This window comes from Mesoplodon densirostris, chromosome 3 (genome assembly GCF_025265405.1).
Source record: "Mesoplodon densirostris isolate mMesDen1 chromosome 3, mMesDen1 primary haplotype, whole genome shotgun sequence".
Taxonomy (NCBI): Eukaryota; Metazoa; Chordata; class Mammalia; order Artiodactyla; family Ziphiidae; genus Mesoplodon; species Mesoplodon densirostris.
Window position 1 is genome coordinate 46,909,231 of NC_082663.1, and position 13,424 is coordinate 46,922,654.

Genomic DNA, 13,424 nt, shown 5'->3' on the forward strand with positions numbered 1-13,424 from the left:
GGCCTCTGAGCCTGTGCGTCCGGAGCCTGTGCTCCGCAACAAGTTTCACCAGAGAAAGAAAACATAAGGCAAAAACAGACAAAAATGCCAAAATTCAAACTGAAAACGTTCCTAGCTACTACTTATCAAACTGCTAATGTTTTCGATTTTAGAGCTCTTTTTTGACAGATATTCAAGTATTTGCTAATCAAACCTATCATTTAAGCCAAAAATTCCTCCTAAAAACATGATTGAGAAGTCAAAATATTTAAGCCAGGGGCTTCCCTGGTGGCGCAGTGGTTGAGAGTCCGCCTGCCGATGCAGGGGACACGGGTTCGTGCCCCGATCCCGGAAGATCCCACATGCCGCGGAGCGGCTGGGCCCGCGAGCCATGGCCGCGGAGCCTGTGTGTCCGGAGCCTGTGCTCCGCAACGGGAGAGGCCACAGCAGTGAGAGGCCCGCGTACAGCAAAAAAAAAAAAAAAAAAAAAAAAATTTAAGCCAGCTAAGATGATTTTATTTTTTCTTAAAAGAGAGAAAAATGAAAGCTAACTCTCTTTGAAGAAAGCTTTCATTTTTAAATCATATTTTTATCCCTTTTTTTGTGAAAGATTTCCTGTTGTGTTTTTCAGTCACCAGAAGCCTACATTTATAGAAAACCAGCAGGTATCTCCAGTTATTAGAAGTAACTGGGCAGAGCGACAAGGCAAAGCCAGAGTTTAGAGCCATTTTCCTGAGCAGATTGAGAAGTACCATTTTAGTCAGTTACCTTTTGAGATTCTCACATTTAATTACGTTAGTGGCACTTGACATTATAAATGTTCTTTTCTTTCCAATATAACCTTCTATCATTATTAGTAAATGTCAAATGTAATGAAGTATTTTTTCTGACTCCTTTTTCTTCCTAATATAATGGGAGAGAAAATGCTAGTGAGTTTGTAATCTTAAAATTGTTTTCGGTACTCAAAACCAATGCAGAGCCAACTAGTGTCTGTTTATTAGCTTAATTTTACTCTTTTTATTTTCTTTGCATTTGGAAAGGAAATTTCCTCTTTGTATTTCTTACTACACTTCCCCTACTTGGTGCAATTTCTTATTCTCCCTGAGAGCTCTGAGGTGACAACTACCTCTAATGAGATTGTGTTTCTGGGTTCAAGGCAGAATCCTGTGGAAGGTCCTGCCCCTTGCTGTGACTTAAGTGCTGTCTGAAAGCTTCTTTTTTTTTTTTTTCCTTAAAAGCTGTTTTTGTCCCCCTCTCTCTGTTTTAAAATTTTGATACGTAATGGCTATCCAACCCCGTGCTTTCCTGTAACATCTCAATCATAATGTAACGGGACCTAGATTTCTGCTCCCTTGAAGATTAAATACACTTCCAGTGTGAAATTGATATGTTTTATAACGCTAGATCTAGTTTCTTTACTGTCAAAATAAAATTAACATCTTATGAAAGAGGAAGCCATCACTGGAAGAGGTCAAGAAGAGAGAGAAAATGTCATAGTTTTTCAACACAACATTATTTAGTGTCTGTATTGAAGACATGCTTGATAGGAAGGGTCTGGGTCACCTTTTAGCAGTGGCTCGGGCATATTGGCTGTTTTCTCCTATTGAGAAATTGGGGGAAAGCTGTCTTTTGTATAGAGAAAGCAGCAGGAAGGGGGTCCCTAACCTGTAAGAAGGCTACTCGGTCAATGCCAAAAAGATATTTTAGCAAGAGATAAAGAAAGCTATTTAAAATTATTTCACCATAGGAAAAAAAAATGGTAATTTTATAGATAATGTATTCTGAAAAATATGAACCCAAGACAAAAGTGCCTAAGTTTTAAAATAGAATGACTAGTTATAAGGGGTTCTGTTCCCCAGAGAGCTAAAATATATTACACAATCTCTAATTATACCATGCTTTTTAAACACAGTCTTTGGGCATTTGGTTCTCTAACTTTCTCCTTCATTTCACAGTTGGATATACTGTTAATGGAATCATATCCAACGAATATCCAAAAATATGCAAATAAGCTCAAGATTGGCTTCTTTCTGTCTAATAAATTTGTATGATTGTCCCAATTACATGCAGTTTTTGATTTCCAAGTTTATCTCTAATATCTATACCTTCATATTTATAAAATACTAAGCAAAGTATAGTAAAATATTCAAATATCATTTGATTATATATCATTTCAATTTTCTTCATAGCATTTTTTTATATTCAAGGAGTGGTCACATTTTCATGTGGTGAAATCTAGACTTTTCCTTTTTATTTTCTGCCAATTAGTGGTATGTTCTGAAAGACCTTCCTCATTTGTTTTGCTTCATTTTTGCTATTTTGGGTACCATAATCTGTTTTTATCTTACCTTTGGAAACTTCTTTCAAAAATATTACCCAATAAACACCTCTAATCAGGCCAGCCTTATCCCTACTCCAAGTGTAGAGTATACTTGTTGCTCATGAACAGTCACACCCTTTGCTAATTTTCAAGTTTTATTTCACACGCCCACATCCTTCTGGAATCATTTGCTGATTTCCTCAGCCTTCTTTGGTTACCATTCTCTGAACTTCCAGGAGCCAAATAGAATAAACCACACAAATTAGGAGAAAATTGTGAGCATTCTTGAGTTTCCTACTGTTAGTCCAAGGTGGAGTGCAAGCATCTGAGCAGGAGGGTACCTACAGGTGAGGAACAGTGTGTCCAACATGAACCTGTTCTAAGAGTGAGACCCAGGAGATGTTCACTTCATTTTGATGCTAAAGGAACTTCTTCTTGAATCATCCAACACATTAGCTTTCCCTTCAAGACCTATTAATATTGCCTTAGGGGGAACTGGGATGCACTTTGTATACAAAGGAGACATCTCTGGGAGAAGGGAAGAAAGAGGACCCAGACCGAAGTCAGATAGAAGGTGACATTTCTGTCCAAAATGCTAAGCACCTAGAATACTAGGACAGAGAAATCAGAGCCCAATCCCCTGGGAAAGTGGTGAAGGGGGAAGCCAAGGAGCATTGGGTTATAAGTTATACCCCAGATCCTGAGAAGACAAAGGAGAAAGAGTTAGTTGAATTGAGGAATAATTTCTTCAACTACACCGTGCAGTATCTGTGACCTATATAGGTCATTTCAGTGATGTAGCTGCCTCTGATTCTCAGATTTCACTGCTGCATGAGACTCTTTTGCAGGCCCTGAGCCCCTGCATTTGTAAGCTGCCATCTACCATCCTGTGTTAGCCTTGCCTTCCCACATTTCAGGAATAACAGCCAGTTCTTACCATTTATTGGCCACTTTTTATGTGTCAGGCTCTGTGAAGCACTTTCCATGCATTATTTCATGTCACCCAAACAAGCATGCTATACTTTAGGGGGTTTAAGTTACTAAAGGCTCAGCAGCTTGTGCATGTCCCCCCCGGCAAGCTCTCTAATGGGAGAGTGGGATCTCCAGATCTGTCCGACTCAAACACCCACACAAAGTAGGTTTTTTTGTTTGTTTGTTTGTTTTTTGCGGTACACGGACATCTCACTGTTGTGGCCTCTCCTGTTGCGGAGCACAGGCTCTGGACGCGCAGGCTCAGTGGCCATGGCTCATGGGCCCAGCCGCTCCACGGCATGTGGGACCCTCCCGGACCGCAGCACGAACCCGTGTCCCCTGCATCGGCAGGCGGACTCTCAACCGCTGCGCCACCAGGGAAGCCCAAAAGTAGGTATTTTAATTGTCATTTTACCATTGAATAAATGGAAACTACACTGCATGCTTTTAAATGCAGGGACCTTTTCATAAAAGGTCCTTTTCTTTTTTTTTACCTACAGAGGCTTGTACTTAACAGATAGACAGTAAATACACAATGATGGAGCTAATGTACTCTTCTGGTTTTAAACTCTACAAAAGCCACAGATTTTGATATGTATGATCTTTCTTATTTTCTATTCTATAGTTAAATGCTCCTTAATGGGAATGAACATATGTAGAAGGTACTTTGAGCTAGTTCTTTACACCCCCCCCAAAAAAAAAGGATTTGCTCATAATACTGCAGAGTGGCCATATGAAAATCATTAGGAAAAACAAGACTGAAAAACATATATAGCTATACATTGTAAATACAATTTAGACTCTCTGTTATGACTATTTTGGGAATAATAATAACCAGAAGGTGTATTGCCTCATTTTCTGACAGATTATTATTTTTATTTTGTAGGACACAGCAGGCCAGGAAAGATACAGGACTATCACCACAGCCTATTATCGTGGAGCCATGGGCTTTATTTTAATGTATGACATCACAAATGAAGAATCCTTCAATGCAGTACAGGATTGGTAAGTAAGAGCAAATGTTCGCATTACTAATAATGACTTTTTTTCATTCACTTCTCTCTCCCTCCTCAAAGCAGTGATCACACCACAATGTAATATGTGTATTTTTATATACTGTGATCCCACTTGTGTTTCATACAGCAAACAAGGGCTAGCTATGCTCAGACTCACTGAAGGATTGATAAGAAATCATTTTGATGATTTTGCTCTATTTTATTCACTCCAATGCTTTGCATCCTGTGATCTTTAGTTTCATCGGGACAAGTACATTGCTTTTGATTTTTTGAAGTACAGATAATGAATGGTCTGGAAGTATACTGGTCTAAAATAGGAATCTGGAAACCATGAACCATAGGCCAAATCTGGACTATGAGCCACAACTGGCTCACCACTTGTTTTATAAATAAAGTTTTATTAGAGCACAGCCAGGTTCATTTACTTATTGTCTATGACTGCTTTCATGGTACAACAGCAGAGTTAAGTAGCTGCAACAGAGACCATACAGCCCACAAGCCTAAAACGTCTTCTGCCTAGCTGTTTACAGTAAAAGTTTGCTGACCCCTTATCTGGATTTGTTAGATAGTTTTCAGTTTTCCTTCAAATTGAAAAGTTCCAAAGGACTGGGATGAAGAAAAAGAAAAATTGAAACCTTTCTTGACTCCCAGCTACATCAAACCATGTGAAAACACCTCTGTCTGTGTGATTTGCTATGGGGGGTTGACTGCTGTGGCTGCAGCTCCTTCAGCCTATTCCACCAGCACCGCAGGAGGAGACACTGAAAAGCTGATGGTCGTGGTCATGGGCATGAATTAAAGCAGCAGGGTGGAACAGGGCTACTTTTCTGTGGAAAGAGCCAGAGTCTAGTTGGGCTTTGTGTGGTATTAGGAGGAAAGCGAGCTCACTGGTAGGACCAGGACTAAACAGACACCACATTTTAACTCCAAATACAGTCATGGCTTGTCTTATTGAAGGAAAAATTAGCAATACACAGGTAAAATAAACATTATTTTTTTCTGTTTCACATGATAGTATTATCCAAAATGATTTTTTATATGTGTATCAGCTCAGTGAATGTCAGATGCTATTAAAAATTTCAATTTGCCTTAGATCGTTTCTTTAAAATTTTTATTGCTTATCTGAAAATGCACCTACATCTTTCTTATTTACACACACACACACACACACACTTACAATACAAAAATATAGTAATAATACCACTAACAATAGCAACTCAAAAGGGAAATATATAGCTGTAAACTGAAAAAGACAAGCTTAGGACCTCCATGAAAAAATAATTATCTTCAACTGAGGGGCATAGAAGAAGGCTTAAGTACATCCCTTTTTAGTAGACTGACTATTGTAAAAAATGTCAGTTCTTCACAAATAAATTCATAAACTCAAGGCAATCCCAATCAAATACCAGGAAGTTTGGTATAGAACGGAATGAAATAGAGAGTCCAGATATAGACACAAAGCCACATGGGATTTGGTTTATGATAAAAGTAGCATTTCAAATTAGTAACAAAAAGGTTGGTTCAATGAATACCGTGGTGCTATCCAGTTAATTGCCACACATAGCTCTGGCACACATATTGTCATACAAAATGGTCATTTTAACTTTGACTATTTCCTCTCAGGAAATGATAAGACCCAGGAGTGTTCATGAATTAGATTTCAGACATCAGGGTTCCTAAATCTGTTTGCACCCATAGCTCTGGCCCGTTGTTCCAATGAACGTTATATGACGACTGAGAAGAGATGGATCTGTTGAGTTCTTTGAAACCAAGTGATAACAGTGCCAAGAGCCATCCTAGCAGTACCTCTGACTCTCGCATCAGAAACACTGTGGAAAAGGGCAGCTTCCTCATGCCCTCCTCCACGCCTTCCCTCTGCAACCCCACCCAGGCTCCCTCACCTGTCAACAGACCATGTGCCCTATCTCACTTCTCCCCTACCTCCTCCAGTTCTCTAACTATCTGACTCTATTTACCCACTCTTTCCTTTGAAATTCTGTTTCCTGTTGTCTTAGAGGCACATTTCCCAGATTATTCTTGTGTCTCTCAGACCGCTCCTCTTTCTACTTCCTAGCTTTCACTCCCTCCCTCACCCAGCAAAGGGTAAGCATCCTCTCATGGCTTTTTTCTTGGGCTTATTCTGTTTCCTTGGCCATCTTATCCACTTGTACACATCATTTATCACTTGTACCAGATGGCTCCCAAGTTTAACTATCGGGCCCCAGTCTGTCTTGTGAAGTGTATTGTTGCGTTTCCTGGTAGCCGAAATATTTATACACCTGGACATCCTGCTGCCATCTCAGAATCAATTGTCTTCACCTGAAACTGCTCACCTTCCTGACTTCAATTTTTGCTGTTCATTGAGGCCACAATGCTTTGCCACCCAGGTTCCACCGTGTATCCAGCTCTAACTTCCATCCATCCTATTCTGGGGCCTGATCTTGCATATTAATTTTTTCCTGACTATCCTTTGAATCTGCTCCTGCCTGAGAAATCACGTGACCATCATGGCTCCACTTCTTCTTCTTATCTTTTGCTTCTTCCTTTATAATAGCCTTCTAACTGATCTTTTCCCCCTTAGATTTCTTCCCATCCCAATCCATCCTACCCCACTGCTGCTATAAGAGTCTCCCAAAAGAACATGATCCTAAAGATCATGGAAGACTCCTGCCCAAAAGCCATGACTTACCATCACCTCCTTAATTAATTAAAACTTCCTCAGACTGACTTCCAGACACATGACATCATGGAGTCCCTATATTTTTACAGTCTCATCTCTCACTATTCTAAAGCCAAACTGAACCGTTCACTGTTTTTGGAACTGAGCCTAAACTTTCCAACCTTTGTGGGTTTTGTGTTTTTTTGTTTTTTTGTTTTTTTGCGGTACGCGGGTCTCTCACTGTTTTGGCCTCTCCCGTTGTGGAGCACAGGCTCCGGACGCACAGGCTCAGCGGCCATGGCTCACGGGCCCAGCCACTCCGCGACATGTGGGATCTTCCTGGACCGGGGCACAAACCCGTGTCCCCTGCATCGGCAGGCAGACTCCCAACCACTGCACCACCAGGGAAGCCCCGGTTTTGTGTTTTGATGGTACCCTCTATTTTGCATTTCTTTTTCACAACCTTCCACTCCACCTCCCCCAGATATCTAGATTTGTCAAAACCCAACAAAGCTTATCCATAAACCAACTCTTAGTCATGTTTTCATCCACAACTGTATAATCATTGGTTTACTAGGGATTTTTCATTCATTCAACAGGTATTGAGCACCTAGTCTTTTTTTTTTTTTTTTTTTTTTTTTTTTTTTTGCGGTACGCAGGCCTCTCACTGTTGTGGCCTCTCCCGTTGTGGAGCACAGGCTCCGGGCGCGCAGGCTCAGCGGCCCAGCCGCTCCACGGCATGTGGGATCCTCCCGGACCGGGGCACGAACCCGGGTTCCCTGCATCAGCAGGCGGACTCTCAACCGCTGCACCACCAGGGAAGACCAGAGCACCTACTCTTTGACAGTCAATCTGCCAGATGTTGTAGTTACTACCTATGCCAATATTTACTATCTCCGTTAGTGGATCCACCTGCACCCAGTTGTCTGATGTGGAAATCTGAGCTCTAATTTTGATTTCTCTCTCTTTACCCATTACATCTCACTGACCACCAAGTCCAGGAGTTTTAACTTTCTGAAGGCCTTTGTCCTTACTGCCCCTGTCTAAATTCAGACTGTCCTGAGCTCTTTAAGAACCTTAGCTCTCAGCACTTTAGAAATTTTCTACCTTGTATGCTTACTGGCAAGTCCCACCCTCTCCAGGTCATCTATCATATTGCCGTCAGAGCTAAGTAACGTCTCTCATCTTAATAATAAAACCTTTCATAATGTCTTATTACTTATAGTGGAGATTCTGGGAGCCTCTTTGAATCACTGTGGAGCCTTGACAGCATGAAGAAGCCCAGGCTCCACTCTATACAAACAAAACCAAGTCTGCGGTGATAAATATTGGTATATGTATGTGTGTCGGCTCTAAAAGTGATCCTGATGCCCATTTCTGGTTAAGACCATTGATTTAGAATTAAGTCCACACCCTCTAACGTGGTGGGCAGTGTTGCCTCCTCATAGCTATTCCATTAACATCATCTCCTACCACTCTTCTCAATTTACTAATGTTCCATTCTTTCAATAACTCTGTTCCTCTGCTTGGAATACCTTCTCTGCTATCTTTCTAAATTCTTATTCTCCTTTCAAGGCCATCTCAAATAACAACTCTTCTATGAAGCTTTTGATGATACCACTATCTTGTTTCCCACCCACCACAATTTCCATTCCCAGTGGACAATGCTATTCACTCCCATATCTCTGCTTCCATGCCACACTAGCACTTTCTGCAGACCACATAAAAAACCTAGCAGACTCTGTTTTTATCTGATTACATTTTGTCTTCTGTACTGCAGCGTGAGTTCATTCATCTCTTTTCCCTAGTACTGAATACAGTACAATTTTATTTAAAATTTTTTCTAAATTTTTATTGTGGTAAAATATACAAAACTTAAAATTTACGGGGCCTCCCTGGTGGCGCAGTGGTTGAGAGTCCGCCTGCCGATGCAGGGGACGTGGGTTCGTGCCCCGATCCCGGAGGATCCCACGTGCCGCGGAGCGGCTGGGCCCGCGAGCCATGGCCGCGGGGCCTGTGTGTCCGGAGCCTGTGCTCCGCAACGGGAGAGGCCACAGCAGTGAGAGGCCCGCGTACAGCAAAAAAAAAAAAAAAAAAAAAAAAAAAAAAATTTACAATCTTAATCATTTTTAAGTGCACAGTTCAGTGGTATTAAATACATTCTTATTGTTGTGCAACCATCACTACAGTCCATCTCCACAACTCTTCATCTTGCAAAACTGAAACTCTGTGCCCATTAAATAACTTCCCATTCTCCTTTATCCCCAACCCCTGGACCATTATTCTACTTTCTATGTCCACGAATATAACCGCTCTATTCATACTACTCTAAGTACCTCATATAAGTGGAATCATACAGTATTTCCTTTTTTGTGTGTGACTGGCTTATTTCATTTAGCATAATGTTCTTTATTTTTTATATTATTGTTGGAGTATAATTGCTTTACAATGTTGTGTTATTTTTTGTTGCACAACAAAGTGAATCAGCTATAAGTATACATATATCCCCATATCCCCTCCCTCTTGCGTCTCCCTCCCATCCTCCCTATCCCACCCCTCTAGGTCATCACAAAGCACCGAGCTGATCTCCCTGTGCTATGCGGCTGCTTCCCACTAGCCATCCATTTTACATTTGCTAGTGTATATATGTCGATGCTACTGTCTCACTTCATCCCAGCTTACCCTTCCCCCTCCCCATGTCCTCAAGTCCATTCTCTACATCTCCATCTTTATTCCTGCCCTGCAACCAGGTTCATCAGTACCGTTTTTTTTAGATTCCATATATGTGCATTAGCATACAGTATTTGTTTTTCTCTTTCTGACTTACTTCAGTCTGTATGACAGACTCTAGGTCCATCCACCTCACTACAAATAACTCAATCTCGTTCCTTTTTATGGCTGAGTAATATTCCATTGTATATATGTGCCACATCTTCTTTATCCATTCATCTGTCAATGGACATTTAGGTTGCTTCCATGTCCTGGCTATTGTAAATAGAGCTACAATGAACATTGTGGTACATGACTCTTTTTGAATTATGGTTTTCTCAGGGAATATGCCCAGTAGTGGGATTGCTGGGTCATATGGTAGTTCTATTTTTAGTTTTTTAAGGAGCCTTCATACTGTTCTCCATAGTGGCTGTATCAATTTACATTCCCACCAACACTGCAAGAGGGTTCCCTTTTCTCCACACCCTTTCCAGCATTCATTGTTTGTAGATTTTTTGATGATGGCCATTCTGACCAGTGTGAGGTGATACCTCATTGTAGTTTTGATTACATTTAGCATAATGTTCTTAAGTTTCATTCCATGAAGTAGTATATGTCAGAATTTCCTTCCTTTTTAAGGCTGAATAATATTCCATTGTGTATATATATACCACATTAATCCAATATGTATTTTGAATGGATGATCCAAGGAACTATAGAGGTTCACATACTTCCTTGATATCCCAACAAAAAAATATAGAAATTACTTCAGACCAACATAGGAATTAATGGTTCTATTCTTCCTCCCAGCAAAGATTTAATATCATATATGTATTGCTGCTATGGTGATATTATATTCAACTTTTTATTGTTGTTAGGTATATAGTTGTCTTAAGTTCCTAATAGAATATAAACTATTTGTAGAGAAAAATTTTGTATTTCCTACTTAATGTAGTAACTAGCACAAAATGGGTATTTTAAAAATTACTGTTAATTAATGAACTCAACCCATCAAAAACCTTGGGAAATGTTTAAGGAATAGAAATGGAGTTGTATAGTAAGAAAAAAAACCTGTTTGGGAAAAAAATCCAGTTCAGCAGTACTAACTTGCTTACATATACAGTATTGTCCAGCAGCAGTGGGGAAGGAGGGGCTTGCTGATATTCCACGATGCCTTTCTACAACAAGAAATAAGGTATTCGTAAGCAAAACAAGTACAAAGGAACAGATTCTTTAAATTACTGGTATCCAAGTACTGACCTTAAGGCTAGAAAAAATACAGAAAAACATACATAGCAAAAGAAAAATTAATTGAAATGTATTTGCAGCTAAAGTTTCAAATACTCTTCTCAACAAAATGTACTTTCATTATATAGAAAGAAAAGAAAATGCTTGTTGGCTGTGATCTCAGTAAAATCCTTAAACTATCTAACTGTAGGAAGATTTAGATGAAGTGAATAGTTTCTTAAAATTTAATTACACATAAATTCTAGTCAGTTAAGAAAGCAAGTATAGAGATTTAGAGAGAATAGCAGCAAAGTAACAAATCGTTTTGAGGAAATAGAGGCTGTCCCTTTTTTGAAAACACGTTAGACTGTACTTTGAATTTTCCAATAGAATTTTATTTGAGAAATTAAATTAAATTAAATACTCTCTTTAGCCAAGTTCTGTAAAGTTAATACAAAATGAAGCTCACTGTGATCTTATTTATAAGTTTATCTTGAGTCTACACACTTTCAAAAAGAATGTGAAGAAGTAAACACAAAAGATACATAGAATATGCTTAATAAAATAGGAGTAGAGAGTGACCCCAAAAATCAGGAGGGAATATTGTTTTAGCCCTAGTTCCCTAGAAACAGGGTGGGAAAAGCTTAAATGCTAATACTTTGCTGGGAAGTACAGTCTCAGGGAAGCAAGAGAGAAGAAAGGGGTGAGTGGCACAGAGAAGGGGGAAGCAATACCAGGGGACGTCTGGCAAACCAGTCACCACTTGGTATCAAGCGCAACTGACCACAGGTCTCACAGGAACTTCTTCAGAGAGACTGTCAGGTAGAAGAAGGGAGAAGAATTTCCCCATGAGCCTTTGTCTGCTACTGGTCAGAGGTTCAGACTTTAACTCCTCCACATTTCTGTGTTACACATCCGTGGATGACTCATTTCAGTGGCAACAGGGAAGCTTCACTGTGGAAGGCAGAGCTGTGTGGCATTAGCCTGAGGTGAGCTGCTTTGGGTCATGCCCATGTCATGCTGATAACAGAGGTGACAGTTGAGCAGAGCCCTTGCAGGAATGGAATGGAATGAGTGGCTGGCCTTTCAGACAGGTGAGTCCAGAAGAATTTGAGGGGGCACATAAGTTTGAGGGTGTCTGATAGAGAATTTTAAAGCTTATGGAAGTGTAAAGGGCAAAATGGCTCTTGTGTTTAAAACAAAATTTGGTTCTGTGACTCTTTAAAACCGAGGTGAAAACCATGGCTGAAAAAAATAATTAAACCTGATGTAATATTGTATTACAATATTAATAGCTCTCAATATAGGAAGGGGTAAAAATTACTATACCAATCCCTGAGGGCAAAGAAAGTTTTTTTTTTTTATTAAATTCTGCTGGAAATATCTTTAATTTGGGAATACATTGGGTTTATGTCAACAATGGCTTTCACAACTAGTACTAAAAAGACCTCATGAGACTCCTTTTTTATAGTGTCTTTAAAACATAGAAGACAAACATTAGAGTATGTTCAGTGAAGACCCCTGTGGGAGGCTCGGAAAATATAATCCAAGCACATAGACTTCTTGTGGTCTCAGACGATCCAAGAATCAAATGGTAACCACTCAAGGGAATGCATGGATTCCATGCTACCTAGACTATCCTCCCTAAATTCCATTTTTCTATGTTATACCTTAGATAGAAGGCAGTTTGAGCTTATGTTCTCTGAAGAGGGCCTCAGGTGCTTGCTTATACTGCATCCAATACTTTGGAAACGAGATGCTGACCTTGTATTATTATGCTTGTTAAAGTCTTTCCAATTTTTTTTTGACATCTCTGAGTACAATTGCTTTACAATGGTGTGTTAGTTTCTGCTATATAACAAAGTGAATCAGCTATACATATACATATAACCCCATATCCCCTCCCTCTTGCGTCTCCCTCCCACCCTCCCTATCCCACCCCTCTAGGTGGCCACATAGCACCGAGCCGATCTCCCTGTGCTTCGCGGCTGCTTCCCACTAGCTATCGATTTTACATTTGGTAGTGCATATATGTCCATGCCACTCTCTCACTTCGTCCCAGCTTACCCTTCCCCCTCCCCAAAGTCTTTCCAGTTTTTGAACTTCTTTCAGTTCCTTGAATACTTCTAGGTTCCATATACTTGTGGGTTTCTCTTCCTCTTCAGAAGAGGCCTTTGCACATGCCCTGCCTTCTACAAGGAACCACATCCCTCCAACCCTCACACAGATCAAGCTAATGTCCTCTCATCCTTTAGATCTCAGCTTGACCATCATTTCCTCTGATAGGTTTTTTCAACGCCAGATGTGTTTACTTGCTCCTATTGTAGGCTCTTGAAACACCACCACTGGTTTATCTTATAAAGTAAATGCCTATTTCATTTTATGGTTTCCTGCTGGATTCCAAGTTCCTTGAAGACAAGGGCTATGCCTTCTCTTTTTCGCCTTTATATCTCCTTGCCTACCCCAGGGCCTGGCACTGAGTGGCTGCTCAAGAATTATTTATTGAAAGTGAGTGAAACCCGCATGGAAAGTGCACATCTAG

The 13,424-nt window shown here is 40.2% G+C and overlaps 1 protein-coding gene across 1 annotated transcript in view; it reads left to right on the forward strand.

The window, feature by feature from the left end:
* The window catches only part of RAB3C (RAB3C, member RAS oncogene family), a 279,596-nt gene that overhangs the window by 104,131 nt on the left and 162,041 nt on the right, over nucleotides 1-13,424 (forward strand). The window contains exon 2 of the mRNA XM_060091709.1: nucleotides 4,158-4,276. Coding sequence (XP_059947692.1) covers nucleotides 4,158-4,276 — 119 coding nt within the window. The remainder of the gene's footprint in view (nucleotides 1-4,157; nucleotides 4,277-13,424) is intronic.